This window comes from Kogia breviceps, chromosome 3, assembly GCF_026419965.1.
Source record: "Kogia breviceps isolate mKogBre1 chromosome 3, mKogBre1 haplotype 1, whole genome shotgun sequence".
Lineage (NCBI taxonomy): Eukaryota > Metazoa > Chordata > Mammalia > Artiodactyla > Physeteridae > Kogia > Kogia breviceps.
In genome coordinates, this window is record NC_081312.1 from 86,350,140 (window position 1) to 86,372,236 (window position 22,097).

The window sequence follows — 22,097 nt, forward strand, 5'->3', positions numbered from 1 at the left end:
AGAATAGGGATATTTAAATTTTTCTTGTATGTATTGCATTATCTTTTGAGAGTTTTGATTTTTTTAAATCAGCATTTTATTTTCTTAAATAGTGGTCAAGTAAACTTTTAATTGTATAAGAGTAAGAATTGAAATGCCCATAGATAACCTGGGCTTGAAAAATACTATTATATCAAGTTTTCTTTTGTCATTAGAGCTTCAATTTTTCTTTTGTCATTAGAGCTTGCAACATTTTTTATCTTTTAGAATTTTTCATTGTCAATCAAAGGTTTGTAGTTATAGCATAGACTTTTATTTATTTATTTATTTTTTAGCTGTCTGCGGGCCTCTCACTGCTGTGGCCTCTCCTGTTGCGGAGCACAGGCTTTGGACGTGCGGGCTCAGCGGCCATGGCTCACAGGCCCAGCCGCTCCGCAGCATGTGGGATCTTCCTGGACCAGGGCACGAACCCGCATCCCCTGCATCGGCAGGTGGACTCTCAACCACTGTGCCACCCGGGAAGCCCAATATAGCATAGACTTTTGCTGTTAACAAAGTTCTATAGTGTTCCGAAATCTGTCTACAAAACCAGTGTATGTTTGTAACTTTTCTAATGTTAAAGTGATTTTTACAGAAAATTTAGAAAATACATTATTGTAGAAGGCAAATAAAAGGGCTTCCCTGGTGGTGCAGTGGGTAAGAATCTGCCTGCCCATACAAGGGGCAAGGGTTCGAGCCCTGGTTGTGGAAGATTCCACATGCCGCGGAGCAAGTAAGCCCGTGCGCCACAACTACTGAACCTGCTCTCTAGAGCCCGTGAGCCACAACTACTGAAGCCCGTGTGCCTAGAGCCTGTGCTCTGCAACAAGAGAAGCCACTGCAATGAGAAGCCCACACACTGCAACGAAGAGTAGCCCCCACTCACCACAACTAGAGAAAGCCCACGCACAGCAACAAAGACCAAACACAGTAAAAAATAAATAAAATAAATTAATTTATTTTTTAAAAAATTCACCTGTAAAATTTTTTAAACATTTTTATTCCATGTAATTTAAGATAGAGTGAACCTTCACATTTTTGGCCTTTAGTTTTTATTTTTTTAATTTATTTTATTTATTTTTTTTTTGCGGTACACAGGCCTCTCACTGTTGTGGCCTCTCCCGTTGTGGAGCACAGGGTCCGGAGGCGCAGGCTCAGCGGCCATGGCTCACGGGCCCAGCCGCTCCGCGGCATGTGGGATCTTCCCAGACCGGGGCACGAACCCTTGTCCCCTGCATAGGCAGGCGGACTCTCAACCACTGTGCTACCAGGGAAGCCCTGGCCTTCAGTTTTTAACCTGTACATAGTTTTTAGCATAGCCTTAAGATTTATTGATGAGAATTATAGTGATTAACCTTGTATAATGACCATTTTAAGTCTTTTCCAAAAAGTCAGTGTTTTCAGATATACTAACATATAAATAATGAATTTGTTGCCTTATTTAGGTTTCATTTTCTCTTGCATACTTATTAATAATAGCCAGGAGTACCAGTTTAAAAAAAATAACTTTCTCTCATTACAATAAAGAAAACTTGGAATTTTTTCCCTTTTAAAAATACAGAAAGGCATGTTTACAGAATTCCAAGAAGTTGGAATGAAGAAGTTAATGAAGAAGGGCATCAGGTGTATTTCTCAATGTGGTTGTTCTACCCTGTTTTCCAACAACCATTTTTCTTCCTGGAGAAGAAATGTGATTCATTTAATGTAAAATATGTTTTTTATTTCACTGGTGCCTACTCTATAACTACTATCATTTATTTTAACTAAATCTCTAACTTAGATTTTACACTGTGGCAGAAAATAGTTTGTTTAGCATAGGAAAAGCTACAAAATTAATGTTTTCCTTCCTATCTTCCTTTTAATTCTTACTCATACTTTTTTTCTTTTACTTGACTATTCTTTCTCCAACCTTAAGTCTATTTTTTTGTTTTTTATTGAAAAACTGAGAGATATTATAGAGATACTAGTCACATAACTTAAAATTCCCCATTTTAAAGTATGCCATTTAGTGGCTTTTATCATATTCATAAGGCTGTGCAGCCATCACCACTAATTCCAGAACATTTCCATCACCCCAAAACAACCCTATACCTATTGGTAGTCAGTCCTACATCCCCCTAACCGTGGCAACCACTAATCTACTTTCTGCTTTTATGGATTTATCTATCCTGGACATTTCATATAAATAGCATCGTACAATATGGGGCCTTTTGTATCTGGCCTTGTTCACTAAGAATAATGCTTCCAAGGCTCATACATGTTGTAGCATGTAAACTTCCTTTCTATGGCTGAATGATACTCCATTGTATGAACGTTTGAGTTTTTTGTTTGTTTTTTAATAAATTAATTTATTAATTAATTTATTTTTGGCTGCGTTGGGTCTTCGTTGCTGTGCATGGGCTTTCTCTAGTTGCAGCGAGCAGGGGCTACTCTTCGTTGTGGTACGCAGGCTTCTCCTTGTGGTGGTTTCTCTTGTTGCGGAGCATGGGCTCTAGGCGTGCAGGCTTCAGTAGTTGTGGCACGTGGGCTCAGTAGTTGTGGCTCGTGGGCTCTAGAGCGCAGGTTCAGTAGTTGTGGCACACAGACTTAGTTGCTCCACAGCATGTGGGATCTTCTCAGACCAGGGATTGAACATGTGTCCCCTGCATTGGCAGGTGGATTCCTAACCTCTGCGCCACCAGCGAAGTCCCAAGTTTTTTGTTTTTTGTTTTTTTGTTTTTTTTAAGTTTTTGGCTGCGTTGGGTCTTTGTTGCTGTGCGCGGGCTTTTTCTAGTTGTGGTGAGTAGGGGCTACTTTTCATTGGGGTGCGCGGGCTTCTCCTTGTGGTGGCTTCTCTTGATGTGGCGCACGGGCTCTAGGCATGTGGGCTTCAGTAGTTGTGGCATGCGGGCTCATTAGTTGTGCCATGTGGCACGCAGGCTCAGTAGTTGTGGCTCACGGGCTCTAGAGCACAGGCTCAGTAGTGGTGCGTGGGCTTAGTTGCTCCACAGCATGTGGGATCTTCCCAGACCAGGGATCGAACCCATGTCCCCTGCATTGGCAGGCAGATTCTTATCCACTGTGCCACCAAGGGAGTCCTGGACATTTGAGTTTTTCCCTACTTTTTTTTAATTGAAGTATAGTTGATTTACAACTATACAAGCATAGTGTACAAGCATAGTGGTTCAGTTATTTATTTTTTTAGATTATATTCCCATTATAGGTTATTACAAGATACTGAGTATAATTCCCTATGCTATACAGTAAATCCACATTGCTTATCTATTTTATGTATAGTAGTTTGTATCCGTTAATCCCATACTCCTAATTTGTTCCTTCCCACCTCCCCTTTGGTAAGCATATGTTTGTTTTCTATGTCTGTGAGTCTGTCTTTATTTTGTATATAGATTCATTTGTATTCATTTTTAGATTCTACATATAAGTGATATCATATAGTATTTGTCTGACTGATTTCACTAAGCATAATATTCTCTAGGTTTATCCATGTTGCTACAGATGGCAATATTTCATTCTTTTTTATAGCTGAGTAATATTCTATTGTGTGTATATATATACCACATCTTCTTTATCCATTCCTCTGTCAGTGGGCATTTAGGTTGCTTCTACCTCTTGCCTATTGTAAATAGTGCTTCAATGAATATTGGGGTGCATGTATCTTTTTGAATTAGAGTTTTCATTTTTTTTCAGGTACATACCCAGGAGTGGGATTGCTGGATCAGATGGTAGCACTATTTTTAGTTTTTTAAGGAACCTCCATACTGTTTTACACGATGGCTGCACCAATTTACATTCCCACCAACAGTGTAGGAGGGTTCCCTTTTCGCCACACCCTCTCCAGCATTTATTATTTATAGACTTTTTGATGATGGCCATTCTGACCAGTGTGACGTGATACCTCATTGTAGTTTCAATTTGCATTTCTCTAATTGTCAGTGATGTTGAGCATCTTTTCCTGTGCCTGTTGGCCATCTGTATGTCTTCTTTGGAGAAATGTCTATATAGATATTCTGCCCTTTTTTTTTTTTTTAATATTTACTTGTTTGGCTACATCAGGTCTTAGTTGCAGCACATAGAATCTTCCTTGCACCGTGTGGGATCTTTCATTGAGGCATGTGGACTTCTTTCTAGTTGTGGTGCACAGGCTCAGTAGTTGCGGCATGCGGGCTGTCTGGTTGTGGTGCATAGGCTCTAGGATGCGCAGGCTTAGTTGCCCCGCAGCATGTGAGATCTTAGTTCCCCAACCAGGGATCAAACCCACATCCCCTGCACTGGAAGGTGGATTCTTAACCCCTGGGCCACCAGGGAAGTCCCTTCTGCCTTTGGGGGGTTTTTTTTGTTTTTTTTAAATTTATTTGGTTGCACTTGTCTTAGTTGCAGCAGGAGGGCTCCTTAGTTGCGGCATGCACACTCTTAGTTGCGTCATGTATGTGATATCTAGTTCCCTGACCAGGGATTGAACCCTGGACCCCCTGCATTGGGAGCGTGGAGTCTTTTTCTTTTTTTTTTTTTAATGTTTTAAAAAATTAATTTATTTAATTTATTTATTTTTGGCTGCATTGGGTCTTCGTTGCTGCGCATCAGCTTTCTCTAGTTGTGGTGAGTGGAGACTATTCTTTGTTGTGGTGCGGGGGCTTCTCTTGTTGCAGAGCATGGACTCTAGGCCTGCAGGCTTCAGTAGTTATGGCACGCAGTGGGAGTGCAGAGTCTTAACCACTGTGCCACCAGGGAAGTCCCTGCCCATTTTCTAATTGGGTTGTTTTTTGTTGTTGTTATTGAGTTGTATGTTCTGTTTGTTCTGACTGGGTTATTTCCATTATTCTGTCTTCCAGATCACTTATTTTTGTGTCATTTAATCAGCTGTTCATTGCTTCCTGATTGCTTTTTATCTCAGCAATTGAATTATCTGTTTTTGACTGGTTCATTTTTATAGTTCCTAGATCTTTGTAACAGTGACCTGCATTTCTATTTATAATCTTTCTTAATTCAATTAGCATTTTTATTACCACCTTTTTTTTTTAAACATCTTTATTGGAGTATAACTGTTTTACAATAGTGTGTTAGTTTTTCCTTTACAACAAACTGAATCAGTTATACATATACATATGTTCCCATATCTCTTCCCTCTTGCATCACCCTCTCTCCCACCCTCCCTATCCCACCCCTCTAGGTGGTCACAAAGCACAGAGGTGATCTCCCTGTGCTATGAGGCAGCTTCCCACTAGCTATCTAATTTACATTTGATAGTGTATATATGTCCCTGCCACTCTCACTTTGTCACAGCTTACCCGTCCCCCTCCCCATATCCTCAAGTCCATGCTCTAGTAAGTCTGTGTTTTATTCCCATCCTACCACTAATCTCTTCATGACATTTTTTTTTCCTTAGAGTTCATGTATATGTGTTAGCATACGGTATTTGTTTTTCAACTTCTGACTTACTTCACTCTGTATGACAGACTCCAGGTCCATCCACCTCATTATAAATAACTCAGTTTCATTTCTTTTTATGGCTGAGTAATATTCCATTGTATATATGTGCCACATCTTCTTTATCCATTCATCTGTTGATGGACACTTAGGTTGCTTCCAACTCAGGATCTGCAGGGACGGGGCAGCTACCAGTGCAAGGCTGTCTTCTCCCTGATTGTTGGCAGGCCAGCACATGTGCACTCCTCCCAAGTAGAGTCTATTCTTCTCCATCCCTTCATACTGTCAGAGTGGTTCTCCCAGCAGCCAACAGGGCTTTTCTCCTTTGCACAGGACCCCAGGACTGGGATGCCCAGATTGTTGCTTGACCTGCTTGTTCCCCAGGGTGAGAGTCTGCCCATGCAGACCTTCTCTTCCTTCCAGATCCCTCCCAAGGTTGCAGATCTTGACCTGATGCCTTTTTTCTATCCTACTCTGTTAAGTGGAGATCTCTCTTGTAGCTTTGGTTGTATAGGAGTTCTTCTGTCAGTTTCCAGCAGTTTTCCTTGAGAATTGTTCCACCTGTAGATGTGTTTGTTTGTTTGTGCTAGGCGGACCTCTCACTGCTGTGGCCTCTCCCGGAGCACAGGCTCCGGACGCGCAGGCTCAGCAGCCATGGCTCACGGGCCCAGCCGCTCCGCGGCACGTGGGATCTTCCCGGACTGGGGCACGAACCCTTGTCCCCTGCATCGGCAGGCGGACTCTCAACCACTGCGCCACCAGGGAAGCCCTGTAGATGTGTTTTTGATGTGTTTGTTGCGGAGGGTGAGCTCCACGTCATGCTACTCTGCCATCTTCATCCCCCTCTTGGTTTTTTCCTACTTTTTGACTATTACGAATAATGCTGCTTTAACATTTGTGTACAAGTTTTTGTGTGGACATGTTTTCATTTCTAATATATGTAGGAATGAAATTGCTAGATCCCATGATAGTTCTGTGTTTAACTTTTTGAAGCCTAAGTTGTTCTTGTCCTGTGTCGTTAACCTCTATCTATGTTTTTCCTCCATTAGGTACCAGAACTGTAACAGGGAGAATATCATCCATTAGTACTTGTTTGTATCTGAAACAGTGGTTTTCAACCTTGGCCACACACTGGAATCACCTGGAGAGTTTTAAAACTGACTGATGCCTGGCTCCCACCCACAGAGATTCTTATTTAATTAGTGTGGGCTGCAGCCTTGGCCTCCAAATTTATAAAGGCTCATCAGGTGATTATAACGTGTAGCCAAGGCTGGGAATCACTGCTCTAAAATGTACTTTAAGCATAGAGTTAGACTTGCAACTTGGAAAAACAGAAGGCAGGTGTTGCAGGAAAGAAAGTGGGACTCGAGAGGATGGTCATGTCCCAGCTCTCAGGTGAGTCGCTGGGAGGGCCGCTGAGTGTGGGTTCTTGGCTTGGCGTAGGAAAGAATTCAAGAGCGCCATAGTAAAGTGAAAAAAGGTTTATTCAGGGAGAGATACACACTCTATAGACAGAGTGTGGGCCATCTCAGAAGGCAAGGGCCCCAAGGGTACGGGGTTGTCAATTTTTATAGGGTAATTTCATAGGCTAATGAGTGGGAAGATTATTCCAGCTATTTTGGGGAAGGGGCAGGGATTTCTAGGAATTGGGCCACCACCCACTTTTTGGCCTTTATGGTCAGCCTCGGAACTGTCATGGCACCTGTGGGTGTGTCATTTAGCTTGCTGATGTATTATGATGAGCATATACTGAGGCCCAAGGTCTAGTGGAAGTCGACTCTTCCGCCATTTGGACCTAACCAGTTTATGTAACCAGTTTATGTTGTGTCCTCAGTGACAATGCCATTCTTTTAAAGGTTGTGCCCAGCCCCCTTCCTGTCTCACAGGGACTTCATGTGTATACAGGTTGACCCTTGAACAAGGTGGTGGGTTTAAACTGGGTGGATACACTTACACTCAGATTTATTTTTTTCCAGTAAATACCTACTACAGTACTAACATAACCCCTGCATTGTTCAAGGGTTAACTGTACTTTTCTTTGGGCAAAGCTGCTACCGATTTGAATGACTTGATAATGTGGTTCTCTACTCTCCATCTAATATGCATAACAGTAATTGAAAACACATGCTCTAGAGCAATCTTCCTGGGTTTCATCCTGGCTCTACTTGCAAAAGTTGCTTAACCTCACTGTTCCTTAGTTTGTACATCTGTAAAATGTGGGATTAAACAGTGTTTGCTAGGGTCGAATGTTTGTATGTCCTCCCCTCCAAAATTCATGTTAAAATTGTAATGCTGGATATGATGGTGTTAGTAGGTAGAGCCTTTGGGTGGTGCTTAAACCATGAGGGTGAAACCCTGATGGGATTAGTGGGATTAGTCTCTTTTATAGACTCCAGAGAGCTCCTTGCCCCTCCCACCATGTGAGGGTGCTTTAAATCATAAAGAGGGCCCTTACAAGAACTTTTTTTTTTTTTTTTTTTTTTTTTTTTTTTTTGCGGTACGCGGGCCTCTCACTGTTGTGGCTTCTCCCGTTGCGGAGCACAGGCTCCGGATGCGCAGGCTCAATGGCCATGGCTCACAGGTGTAGCCACTCCGCGGCATGTGGGATCTTCCCGGACCGGGGCACGAACCCGTGTCCCCTGCATCGGCAGGCGGACTCTCAACCACTGCGCCACCAGGGAAGCCCGCAAGAACTTTTAAAATACCCAGTCTGTGCTATTTTGTTATTGAAGCCTTAATGGACTAAGACAGTGTTGTAAGGATTAAATGAATGTGTGTGTATTTATATTTTTTAAATATTTCTTAGAATAGTGTCTTGCATGTATAATGCTTTATAAATATCAACTATTGTAGTTAAGAGTCCTCTCAATCCCCTACCCACTATCTAGACTTTCAAAATGGTGAGTAAAGATTGTTAAAAAGTTAGCTACCATTTAAAATATTTTTTGTATATTTTTAAATTTTTTCATAATAAAAAGTTGAGAAAGTAGCATAATGACCCTCCATGTATTATTCACCCAGCTTCAGCAATCATGGCCATTCTTTGCATCCTCTATACTCCCACCCATTTCTCTACCTTTGTTGTTTGTTTGTTTGTTTTTTCACCACATAGCATCTTAGCTCCCCGACCAGGGATTGGACCTGCCACCCCTGCAGTGGAAGTGTGGAGTCTTAACCACTGGGCCACCAGAGAAGTCCCAACTTCGAATTATTTTAAAGCAAATCCTACAGACTTTCATTTATTTATTAATTAATTTATGTATTTATTTTTGGTCGTGCCAGGTCTTAGATGCGGCCAGCAGGCTCCTTAGTTGCAGCATGTGAACTCTTAGTTGCGGCATGCATGTGGAATCTAGTTCCCTGACCAGGGATTGAACCCAGGCCCCCTGCATTGGAGCACGGAGTCTTAACTGCTGTGCCAACTGGGAAGTCCCAGACTTTGATTTAAATGGCTTCTCATTTCATACATTTTCTTTGAATCCCTGACGGTGCTGAATGTCAGTGGAAAAGTTAGAGAACAAGAATCCACTGGAGGGCTTCCCTGGTGGCACAGTGGATGAGAGTCCGCCTGCCGATGCAGGGGACACGGGTTCGTGTCCCGGTCCGGGAAGATTCCATGTGCCGCAGAGTGGCTAGACCTGTGAGCCATGGCCACTGAGCCTGCGCGTCTGGAGTCTGTGCTCGCAACGGGAGAGGCCACAACAGTGAAAGGCCTGCGTACCGCAAAAAAAAAAAAAAAAAAAAAGAATACACTGGAGGTGAGGGGCTATGACAGAAGATTGACTGACTGTACTCCAGGATGGAGCTGTTGTAAATTCTCAATTACAGCTATATGTTCTCTGCTTCTTTATGGGATCCTCTTTTATCCACTTCTTAGTATTTTCCCATGAAAGTACCGAGAACTTATTCAGACTCCATTAGAACCCACTCCTGCCACATCATGTGAAGTATGTTTCCCAGCCAAACCGTAGCAAGGGCCTTTTCTCTAAACAACTTTTAGCAGTTTAGGACAAATTTTTCCACTGTATTATTTCTTTACTTTTATGGTTGGGGTGGGTGATCATCAGTCGATAGAAATGTTTCCACAGATTTACACTTACTGTGAATATGTGCCAACTGGAAGATCTGTCTCAGGAAAGGCTAAGAATTGATATCATGCTTATGAATTAGTGTCTAGAATTTATTTCTTGTCCTTGTTTTCTCCAGTCTTATAAATCTTTTCTTGGTTGCCATAAACTATCATATTTTACAATAAAAATAAATGTATGAAATTTAAAAGTAATACATTACAAACTATTCAGAAAATTGGAAAAAGAAGAAAAATCACTCTTAATTCTACTATACCACAACAGCCATTGGTCATATTTTGATGATTCCATTCCAGACTTTTTTCTACCCATATTTTAACCCTCTGGTAATTATAGCACATATTTGATTTTTTTTAAGTCTCCTTTGTTCACTGTATAATATACTGACCTTCGTAACCTAAGCCCTTTTGTGGTTTATGTTTGCCAGCTTTAGCCAGAAAAAAAGAATCATTTAAGGGCAGTCTTTAATTTTTTAGACATGCAAAGTTATATATATTTGTCTAGATAAGTATCTATCAACCAGTAACTTGGTTTAGTTCTCCATATTGATGGATTTTTTTTTTTTTATAACAAGCAGTGAAGTTTAATTAACCAGTACTGAGAGGTAACCTTCATGGACCAGCATCACTTCCATGAGCTGATTAAATGGGAGAACCACAGGCCTCATGACTGGCATGAAAATAGTATAGCCTATACAGTACCATCAACTTTAATATTTAAATTTAGTCTTCAGATGGAACAGTTAATATTTAGTAGCAATTATTTTCAGTTGCATTTACATTGATATCACTCATATTTAACATTGTTACTTTACTTTTGTTTTGCCTACTATTTCTGCTTCCCTAATGATATGAAATAACGGCTAACACTTGAATACCAGCTATGCTTCAGGCACTGTGCTAAGCACTTTGTATGGATCATCTTTTTTAATCTTCACCAAAAAAGCCTTTGAAATAGTTTTGTTATCCCTATCTTACAAATGCAGACACTGAACTTTAGTGGGGATAGGTAGCTTGCCCAGAGTCACACAACAAATACATTTTTGGGGCCAGAATTTGGATGCTGGACCTCCCACTACTCAACCACTGTGCTAGCCTGCTCTGAACAGAAGTTTCTACTTATTGTAAATACATTAGTTACCATGAAAGTCTACTCAAAATATGTCAAATAGAATTGCAAATTTTATCAAACTGTTAAAGAGTACAGTAATAACTATGAGTGTAACTCATAGAGCAACTTACATTGTGATTAACCATGTTTTAAGAGAAGGAATAGGCAGGAAACTAATGGTAGCATATTTTAATGCAAAATCCTTGCCTTCCAGTATAAACTGAGTTAATACTTTATAAAATCATTCTTATATTGGTCTTGTCTGGAATCAGTGATTTAAAGTGCTATTTCTTCATTACTTCCTGAGTATCCCTCCATTTTTATCAATGAAGACATGTGGATCTCCTGTTGATTAACTTCTGAGTTCTTTTTACTTTGTATTCCTTCTTCCCAGTAGTATTATTTTCATTTTCTAAATTAATGTAGATATTTTTCAGGTTCTAAATTATTATAAAACAGATGAAAGCCATGATTACTCTGGTCTTTTCTACTTCTTCCTTCAGTTTAACCATCTTTGAGTCTGTGGAAGAGATAAGATTTCATGGTATTACTATAGAAAGTATCTGAAATTTTGAAATGAGCCATCAGGTAGAGTGCTTAGCCTATATTCTTATTTCAATAGTTCTCATATCTTATTAAGGGGCGGTACATCCAGCAGTAAGACTATTTACCAGACCATGAGCTAGCCTTGGTCTCAGAGTTGATCCAGCGTTGAATAATAAATCTGCTCTTTACTCAGTCACGTTGGGCAAATTACTTACTTAAACTGAGCCTTAGTTTCCCCACCTATAAAGTGGTATAACAGACATAATGACATATATAAATAACTTAGATGGGTATATGATACATAGTACATGCTCAGTGAACATTTCTTCCTCCCCTCTCCCCCCAAGGTTTATAATAGAAAAGAAATTAAGAAAGATAAACTAGGAGTCTGCTAGTAAGCCCAAATGAACCATAGTAAGGGAAATAGGGTGTAAAAGCACTGAAAAAAATCTTGCATTTTCATCTCAAAGGCACACATATAGCGTAAGTCCCCAGGAGCATTGGGAAAATGACACAGACATTTAATCTATTGGGTTATACCTAAGAAAAGTAAGTTTAATGGGATCTTTGTGTCAAGCGATGTTTCATTTTTCCTTCCCCTGCCCCTTCTCTAATTCTCTTTACTCTACCATTCTGGATAGCCTTTCCTGACTCCATGAGAAAAACTTCTGGAGATCATAAATACGAGTAAAGCTATATAGCTAGTTCTAGCTTGCACCCTGCCTGACACTTCTGAGCAGTTTAGTAAAGGCTAAAAGAGCCTAGGAGTATTATTCTTTGTCTCTCTTTGGCCTTCCCCTTACAATTCTGCTTTGTCTCACTTACTCCCATTTACTATAATCATGTGCTCAACATCCTCAAAACTCCAGAGTAGAGAAGTCTTAGGCAGCTCTGTCCTGATATCAGCATGCCAAACATGTGAGAACTTAACAGAAGTCTGTTTCTTGTTTTGTGTGTCATCTGCTCAGGGAGGAAAAAAAAGAAGCACTTTGAGTTCACTTAAAAGGTGTGTCCTAAAAAATGGCACCACTGCTATGCCAGGAGTGACTCTTCACATCTGCTTCCCAGCTATATCTGCCTTTTTTTTTTTTTTTTTGTGGTACGTGGGCCTCTCACTGTTGTGGCCTCTCCCGTTGCAGAGCACAGGTTCCAGGTGCGCAGGCTCAGCGGCCATGGGTCAGGGGCCCAGCCGCTCCACGGCATGTGGGATCTTCCCGGACCGGGGCACGAACCCATGTCCCCTGCATTGGCAGGCAGACTCTCAACCACTGCACCACCAGGGAAGCCCTAATCTGCCTTTTTGATAATTAAAGGCAAGGACTCTTGGAATCTTTAAGTTTGACAGAGGTCAGTTTTGCATTCAAGCCTTTCTTTAAACCTGCATGGAGTTTTGCTCATATTTACTAGGAGAATAACAAATATTGACTTGTAATTGGCAATAATCACTTCTAGGAGTAGAATTACAAAATTATACAATTTGAGAGATCTGAGCTTCCTTACTCCCAAAATATCTTCCTACCCATAGTATACTATATCGGAAAACCCAATCGGGATGTCATTTCCACATACTAACTGATTAGTGTGTACTGCTTTTCTTAACACTTTGTGCTCTGTGGGGCATTTAGCATATTCACATGAGAGGGATAGATAACTTTGGAACGTACCGCCTAGGAAGGACAGGCTTTGAAAGGTACCTTGAGTAGGAAAGCACGAGACTGCCTGGGCAGGCAGATGGGGATATTATAGAAAGGAAAAGCATACAAAAAATGGTGGGAGAGTACAAAGCAACTTCCTTTTCTTTTTATAATTACAGCTATGAAAGATTGACAGAAGAGAAACTGTAGCATAATCATATGTGTGATTAAAGCTAAAGTCTCATAAACAATTAGCAAGGTAATAAAGCATGTGGTTCTGTTTATGCTTATATCTAATGAGTGATCAGTTCTTAATTTAAGAGAGACCTTTATATCTTGATTATGTATCTTAGCATATGAACCTTTTGGCAGAGCCACAGTCCTACTATGGCATACAAGCTATGAGATTAAATTTGCAACTTTTGGCAATTTAATAATTTAATAACAGTTTTATGAGCATTAATGTCTTTAATCAAGGCTCAAAATCTTAATTAAATCCTGAAATGGTTAGCAATGACAGTAGAATTATAAGGCTCTAAATGTAATGCCTTTCTGTCCTAGGAATGGGATATTGTCGCTTTTTGTTTAGATGGTTCTAATAAAAGTGTTGGTTAGCTACGAATGTGACTAAAAAGATCTGTATGTGACGAGCAGGCCATTCTAAATCATACACATGTGATGGCAATTTTTGGTTTGTGGTTCTAGTGTTTATTTGAAGGCTTTGTGCTACTATTACATGTAGCTTTGTTTCTAAGATCCACTTAAATGAGCGTACATCTTGTTTTTCTACTTATTTGTTCATTCAGCACACATTTACTGGGGTACGAACTGTCAGATCCTGTTAGGTGTTAGAGGCACAAAGATATAATAAAATCCTTTCCCTCCAAGTGTTCAGTGCTAAGAAGTTAACAAAGTTCCCTGCTCATCAGTGAGTGTACTCCATGGCAGGATTTCTCAACCTGAGCACTTTGACATTTTGGGACAGATAATTCTTATTGTGGGACTGTCCCAAGGAGCATTATAGGAGGTTTAGCAGTATCCCTGGCCTCTACCAACTAGATGCCAGTAACATTACTCCTCCTTACCCCTCCCCAACTCCTGGCAATCAAAAAATTCTCAGGACACTGCCACATGTCCGCTGGGGATAAATCCAGAATGTGAACCACACTTTTATATGTGTCATTGACAAAGGGCTTTGGTAAAATTGGTTTTCAAATTTTTAATAACAAAGCTAGCAAATGTAATAAAAAGAAAACAACAGGTAAGTCACACAGTGCTTATCAAAGAGGAATACTATACAACAGTGTATCACTGTTAATATTAGAAGGCAGGACTCTTGGAATCTTCACCTATTAAAAGTTTTATGTTTCAGTTTGAATGACTGTGAGATCACTTCCTGAGTTACTATGAGTTACTAAGTTACTAAGTATAGAAGAATAATTGTACAGTTTCTTAGGGACTTCACTAAAATAACAAACCATATAGTAATTGGAAAGGGAGAGTCTACTCTTAATAAAAACTAGGTCTTTTCTGAGCTCTTTGTATCAGCATTATCCTTTTCTTGTTAAGAATGAAAGTATTTCCCGGCTACTCGGCTACTCCAATGAGTAGCCGGGACAACTGGCACATTTTTAGAATGTTTCCTGTGCTCTGCAGGCACAGGACTTTGAATTTGTTACTTTACTAATGGAACACTACCTAACTTCGACTTCTTTACCTTATTGCTTTTCCATATTCAGACAATGTACAAAGAACATTGTACAACCAGGAATTCATTTTAATAGTTTCTTGAAGCTTGTCTTCTAGTAATGCTTTCCTTCTCAAAGTAGAAGGACCACTTTCCTATTAGAAACAGTGCTTCACTGGAAGTCCTGAAACCTGAGTTTGTTTCACCTCTGGTAATAACTAGCATTTAAGCATTTACTTACCATCTCTCAGCCTTAATTTCTTCACCTGAAATACAGATAGATAGGTAGGTAGATAGATAGACAGATAAATAGATAAGGATAAAGATAGGCTATTTTACCATGTTTTCCAAGTATCCTAAATTCCATAAATATACACTCTTTGCTCAAACAAACTTGTTTTTTGTGTCCTTATTCTTACAGAATATCCACATTTCAGTTTCTCCACCTATCAAGTTTTAATTCATCATGGATAATCTGTCAGCAGAAGAAATTCAGCTGAGGGCTAACCAGGTTACTGATGAGGTAAAAGTTTTACTTGGAATAAGTAATTAGTTCTCTTTCAGTTTTCACAGTGGAAGGGTGAGAGGACCTTCTTAGAAGACCATTTTGGCTTCTTCCTAGTCTCTCTTTTTTTTTTTTTTTTTTTTTTTTTTTGCGGTACGCGGCCTCACTGTTGTGGCCTCTCTGGTTGCGGAGCACAGGCTCCGTACGCGCAGGCTCAGTGGCCATGGCTCACGGGCCCAGCCGCTCCGCGGCATGTGGGATCTGCCCAGACCAGGGCATGAATCCGTGTCCCCTGCATCGGCAGGCGGACTCTCAACCACTGTGCCACCAGGGAGCCCTTCCTAGTCTCTTTATATCAAAGAATGCATTTGCTCTAGAGCGCCATTACTAGCTCCTTATTTTTTCAACTCATCAAAAAGCTAAATAAGTGAAAACAATTTGTATGATTTATTTTTTTTTTTTTAGTCATTACTGAACAGTTACTTACAACAAAGATATTCTAGATTTGAGGAATTCTGACATTTCATTTTAACAGAATTTTCTAATATCTGTGTAATATACCTAGATTTCTGCTTACATTAAATTTTTTATAAATCCCATTAACTTCACCTTCCAAATTTTCTCTTGAGGACCATCTGGTAGGAAGAAAATAACCAAAATTATAGTAATAAGCTTTCTTTTTTTGTTTTAAAGGGAGAGGTGGATGGGCTGGCAGTCTTTAAAAATAGAGTAGCATTATGAATATGGCCTGTGTTCAGATTTTGGGCGGGGGGGGAATTGTTGTAGAATGCTGAAACTGTGTTTTTTCCTAGTCTCTGGAAAGTACAAGGAGAATCCTGGGTTTCGCCATTGAGGTAAGAAAGTGTTTAATCATCAAGTTAAGTATAGAAACTGTATAGAAGGGATTCTGATAGCACAGGCTGGAATTACTGTTAAGAATCAGAAGGGTATTGTATCAATAAGCTTTATTATTTGAAACCAGCAATTGCTGAAATTGTCAAACCATGCAGTAATGGGCCTTTTTTGTTTTTCTAATTGATAGTATTGGAATATGACAGGGAAGACAGTTCGCCATGAGTTTGTGACTTATTTTGGGGGGTTAATATGTTAAAGTGTGTTGGTTTGGGGAGATTAGTTTCCTCTGTAGCTCTAGTCCTCTGAGAAACTTAAGTTTCTAATGATTCTCTCTTGCTGTTTTTCAGACCTTGTAGGTTCTGTTTCTGTTTTGTTTTTATTTTGCTGTGCTCTCAGCATTTTTCCCTTCTTTTAGTCTCAGGATGCAGGAATCAAGACTATCACTACGCTGGATGAACAAGGGGGTGAGTTGCAGTCATTGGCAGAAATTCTTGATTTGATTTAGGATGCCAGAAAGCCTTTTCAAATCAGCTGTGTATAAAATTAATTAAGCCTTTGGGAGTACCTTCCCTTTGTAAGATAAGAGTGATATTTTACTTCTTTTCTGCTGATTTGAATTATGTTTGTTGCCTGTTTGAGGTGGGGACCACAATACCTCATTGTATACCAAGTATTTATTATGTAGCAGGGCTTATTGTGTGTATTGGTCATACATGAACTAGACATTATGATATTTTTGCATCATTTTCAGAAATCAAGTTAAGTCCTTAAATAGGTCAGATTCAGGCAGGCTTGGAAACATTCTGTTTGATTTGGCCCTGAGCAATCTGGTCTAGTTTTTATTAATCTTATGACAGCCTTCAGGTTTTGAGCTTATCCAATAATAGAAATGCTGGGGATCTGGTCTAGTCAAAGTACACTTAATTTGGTTGCAAAAGTGATCTCTAAACCAATCCTCACATTGCTCCTATTATACAAATTTCTTTAGAACAAATCTTGCCACAGTCAGAGAGAGGCCAGGTGCCCCAGGATCAGTATGTGAAAGACTGTTTTCATTCTGGACAGTCTGTAATACCATCTGGCCCTGATACAGTCACTGTGATGGGTTATTGGTGGATTCGAGGTTAAAGTTTTTGCTGTTCCATCATAATGGCGTTTTCTGGTTGGCACCATGAATGTAACACAAAATGTAACTTCCACAACTTATTCTTAGAACAACTAAAACGCGTAGAAGAAGGCATGGACCAAATAAACAAAGACATGAGAGAAGCAGAGAAGACTTTAACAGAACTAAACAAGTGCTGTGGCCTTTGTGTATGCCCCTGTAATAGGTGAGTTGATAAATCAAGACCTTTTTCAAATAAATCTAAAGTGAGAGCACACCACTCCCCACCTCCCAATAAGTATGACAGGGCCTAAATAAGGAACTTTGTTAGATCAACTGAAGCTGTTTCTTCTTCAGTCCGATCAAACTTTTTGTATAAATGGGCATGTTCACTACAAACCATCACTTAAATTTGATCAATCTTTCGATCAAGTCCCAATTTCATTTTTTAATAATACAAGAAAAGATTAGGAAATATACATCTGGGTAATACAGAGCAGGATAGAATTAGTGTCTTTTCCTTTCAAATAAGGAGAATTAACAAAATACATGTTCTGTGGTCTGCACATGAGGGATGGATGGTCAAGGGAATAAAGGACTTGGATCCTGGCTTCAAAAGACTTACCATGTGGTTGGCTATATGAGAAAGAATAGCAAAAAGTAAAAACTATATAAATCTAGTGCTACATCATGTGATATCAACTGAGGCTAAAGGTATAGAACTGATAATAGTTGGTCTGGAGACCATCTTATAGGAAAGATAGGACTTGAGTTGGGCTCTGAATGATTAGGAAGATCTGGATGGACATGAAAGAAGTGGGAAGACACTTCCTGTGGAAGATCTAATTTAAATGAAGATTACAGAGGAGCTTGACTTAACTATACTACATGATTCATATAGATGAGAAGTGGAAAATAATACATAAGTAGGCAATAGAGGAACTTTGAATACCAGCCTAAGGGGTTGATTGATTGGAGTGGAGTATATAACCACACACCAAGAGACTAGTTAGGAACCTTTTGTAAACTAGGCCTGTGGGGTATAACTTTATCATCAAGATTAGAGAGAAAAGTGTAAGTCAAAAAAATTCGCTTTAAATTCACTGATTGTATATCAAACATGAAGGAGGAAACATCAAAGAAGACTCTGAAGATTTGCAGCCTCTAGTAAACTAGGAGATGAAAAGTCTTCAAATTATTTGTATATAGTGTATGAGATTATACTTGACAGAAAGAAATTCATTCTTTTTAGTGACTTTATTATTAATATTTAAATTCTCTACTTAATCTTGGGTAAAACAAACTCCATGGTGTTGACAAAAGTACATGTATTCAAAGATGAGGAGTCATTAACAAAGCAACTTTGAACTTTACCTTTGGCTGAAATGACATTGTCTGGAGATTGAATGACTATCCTTTCTGCTGAGAGTATTCATTTTTAAAGAACTTTGTAAGCATTACTACTTCCATCCAGTTGTCTCAGCTGGTGTGGTAAACCAAAAATGAGATACGAAGGTTTACAGACTCTCAGCATTTTTTTACTCCTCAAAGGAGTTAGGAATGGAGGAGGTCATGCTTTCAGATAAGTGTTTTCATGTGACAACATCCTCTGTGCCATTTCTACAGGAGAAAATAGAGTTAAATTACTTGTTGATCAACTTTAGTGTTTGTTTTGGGCATAAGAAGCTAAGAAAGACAAGTCTGTTGACTTGTTTAGACCTTGGTTGACTCTCCAAAAGTGCATATCTTAATAACTATGACCTTCGAATCAGGGTTTAGCAGATTACTTTCAGCAAACAAGTTAGAAATGTACAGATTTTTTAAATTAAACTATTTTTTTAACTATGTTTTGCAAACTTACTTGCACTTTTCTCCTATGTTCTATGTACCCTCTTGGAAGAGTTCAGGGGAAAAAAGTAAATGAACTTCATTGAGGTACATATTAAGAGAAGAGCAAGGAAGAGGAAGTCCTCCCTAGAACCTAGAGCAAATTATCTCTGATGAGTAGGAAGAGCAGTGAATCCTAAGGTGGTCTGATATCGTAGAAAGTGGGAAATGGAGCTACATAAGTATTAATTTTATTTTTCTTTGTGTAACCAGACAAGCATAGGCAGGATTTTCTTGGACAGTCTGAGAGAGAAGGTAGAGTATGGTCCTGAAGCGGTCTGTCGTCAGCCTCTAACCTCAGCAGAGCCCTTTCCTAGTGGGTCAAGAGAAGAAAGCACTTCTTAACAGTTGGAATCAAGGGGCTCCTATAACAGAATACTTGTTCCCTGAAGAGGAGAGAGTAGTGTTTCACTTTAAAGATTCCGATTTTAATTGCCTCCCTTCCATCCATCTCTCCTTTACACCATTGAGTCCTTGCCGTCTATGGTATCTCTTGTCCTCAGCTTTATCTATTTTCATTCCTGCCAGGGGCGTGATCTTTCTAAGCTTAATCTGCTAATCTGTGTTTCAGTTAGGCTTATCATATAAATAGCCATAACATGAGCTTCTCAAAGGCAGAGACGGTATCTTAGTCTTCTGTATAAAGCTAGTGCTAATTCTGGTACTAGTAATAACAACTCAGGTCCACAGTCTCTTATCTGCCATTTAGAAATCTAAAAAACTCTGAAAGCCAAAGGTTTGTTTTTTTCAGAATGTAGTGCCACAACTTATTAATTAGGCTACAAGATGTAACCTGAGCTGAAGCTATTTAATAGTCTTTATTACACTTAGCATAAATGTTAATCTGTTTCACTGCAGAAATACTGATGTGATTATGTGGTACTGCTCAAAATGTCTCTCATCCAAAGGTTTGCATGAGAGTTGTGAGCCTGTATATTAATTTAGGCTCTTACTATCCTGAGCACTTTAAATTTAATCCTTACAATACCCTTAATATGAGATAGTTCCTCTTATTATCACCATTTTACATATGGGGAAACAGAGGCATAAGGAGGCTACACTAACAAGTGGAAGAGCTGAGATTCAAAACCAGGCAGAGCCCGAGTTTTTAACTGTATGCTACATTGCTTGACTGGCAAGAAAACAATGAACCTTTTTGTTGTTGCTTTTGTTAGATGTATTACTATATAGAAAATGCCTTGAGTAGATTTGTTCTTTGAGATTTCTTTTTTTAGTAGTATTCATTAAAGCCATATCAGCAGATCTTTTTCTAATGAGACATGGAAATAGTTTCACTTAACAGAACCCTATATTAGAAGTGAGTTTTAATTTTAGCTAATTCTTTTTTTTTTTTTTGCGCGGTACGCAGGCCTCTCACTGTTGTGGCCTCTCCCGTTGCGGAGCACAGGCTCCGGACGTGCAGGCTCAGCGGCCATGGCTCACGGGCCCAGCCGCTCCACGGCATGTGGGATCTTCCCGGACCGGGGTACAAACCCGTGTCCCTTGCATCGGCAGGCAGATTCTTAACCACTGCACCACCAGGGAAGCCCTAGCTACTTCTTTTTAAAGGACTACTAGAATTTGAAAACAGACTACCAGGATTAAACTTTAAAATTGTGAATAAATGTCATTCTTTTAGCTTGCTACTATTTGAATCCTAAAAGCAAAATAGAACAGATCCTTATTAAAAATCCTATATCTTTGTCAGTAACTTTGGGGATTTTTTGTTTTGTTGTTTTGGCTGCCTCACACTGCTTGCGGGATCTTAGTTCCCGACTAGGGATCGAATCCAGGCCCCCGGCAGTGAAAGCACGGAGTCCTAACCACTGGACCACCAAGGAAGTCCCTTTGTCAGTAACTTTGATAAGTCGTAATTCTAATTAACGAGTTTAAAAAGAGGCAGGTTTCGGGCTTCCCTGGTGGCGCAGTGGTTGAGAATCCGCCTGCCGATGCAGGGGATACGGGTTCGTGCCCCGGTCCGGGAAGATCCCACATGCCGCGGAGCGGCTGGGCCCGTGAGCCATGGCCGCTGAGCCTGTGCGTCCGGAGCCTGCGCTCCGCAACGGGAGAGGCCACAACGGTGAGAGGCCCGCGTACCACCAAAAAAAAAAAAAAAAAGGCAGGTTTAAAATGGGAAGTCTCAGAATAGTAAACTGCCTGATGTCCCAGTTTAACCATTGTCAAACAAAGTGTTCCTCTGTCTTAACCTGCCTCTCTCCATTCTGTGCTTAAAATGTCAAACATATTGGGCACGTAGTCTGAAGACAGGTTGGTATTTCTGGACCACTTACTAGAGAAGTTGAAGATTGGTACTAAAGGTTTTATACTATTGAATCTTATGTCATATTAAGATGTAAATATTCAGCTCTGATTAGTTAAAATAAATACTGAATTACTGTATTTTAGTCAACATTTGAGTGCTTCCTCCATCCTACTCACTGGAGATAGAAAGTATTTGCCTTCTCTTCATGTTAATTTTCATAATTTTAGGACAGAATATCATCATTCAGACATTCTTAGGAAAAACGAAGTATGCTCTGGTTTAAATAGTTTTCATGTTTTTCTTTTTATCTAGATTCTCAAATGTTGGTTGTTTCTATGAAACCAGGCAGGAATTTAAATGCATTATGTTTTGAAAACTAAACCTGCTTCTGTTCTGTTTGGTTGGCATTCACTGTTTTCTGCATTTCATTCTCTCACCTAATCTCTTCCTTTCTAATATGCTTACTAAAAATGAAGATTTAACATCAGAAGCTGAGCTCAGTAACTGATCAAAGGGAACTGTAAGTTGCAGTCTTGTGGCGCGATTTGGGCTGTTAACCTGCTATCTAAAGGTGATGCTTCAAATGGCTTTTCTGTGCATGTGCATGGATTTTGTGAATGGTAGAGACTCTTAAAAGCTGTGCTGTGGTGTGTAATGTAAAGTGAATTTGTTCTTGATGAGTGCTGTCTGCCAGAAGATGGATTGACGAAAGGATCTTAATTTATAATACCACTCTTTGACTAATGGCTCTGATACTAAGTTTTTGCTAAAAAACATTTAAGATTATAAAAGTAAAAACACGCCTAAAGTTTCCTAAGAAGTTTTAAATAGGTTGATCTTTTTAGAGAATTGCTGCATTCTAGTTCTGATCAAAGGTAAGGGAATTCAGGCTAAATACATAGACTTTGATTTCAGCTTCCTTTCTTCTGTTAAGTTTTCCTACTCCTTTCTGGTTCCAGAATCAATATTTCCTCT

General features: G+C 39.6%; 1 protein-coding gene across 4 annotated transcripts in view; it reads left to right on the forward strand.

Moving 5' to 3' along the window:
* Nucleotides 1-22,097, forward strand: part of SNAP23 (synaptosome associated protein 23) — a 36,702-nt gene that overhangs the window by 6,358 nt on the left and 8,247 nt on the right. Inside the window, exons 2-7 of one of the 4 annotated variants that reach the window (XM_067029073.1) lie at nucleotides 13,000-13,079; nucleotides 14,929-15,030; nucleotides 15,825-15,866; nucleotides 16,283-16,331; nucleotides 17,081-17,198; nucleotides 21,435-21,467. In XM_067029073.1, coding sequence (XP_066885174.1) covers nucleotides 14,974-15,030; nucleotides 15,825-15,866; nucleotides 16,283-16,331; nucleotides 17,081-17,198; nucleotides 21,435-21,467 — 299 coding nt within the window. In that variant the 5' untranslated portion in view covers nucleotides 13,000-13,079; nucleotides 14,929-14,973. The remainder of the gene's footprint in view (nucleotides 1-12,999; nucleotides 13,080-14,928; nucleotides 15,031-15,824; nucleotides 15,867-16,282; nucleotides 16,332-17,080; nucleotides 17,199-21,434; nucleotides 21,468-22,097) is intronic. The other 3 variants (XM_067029072.1, XM_067029074.1, XM_059058087.2) reach the window with 3 other exon arrangements.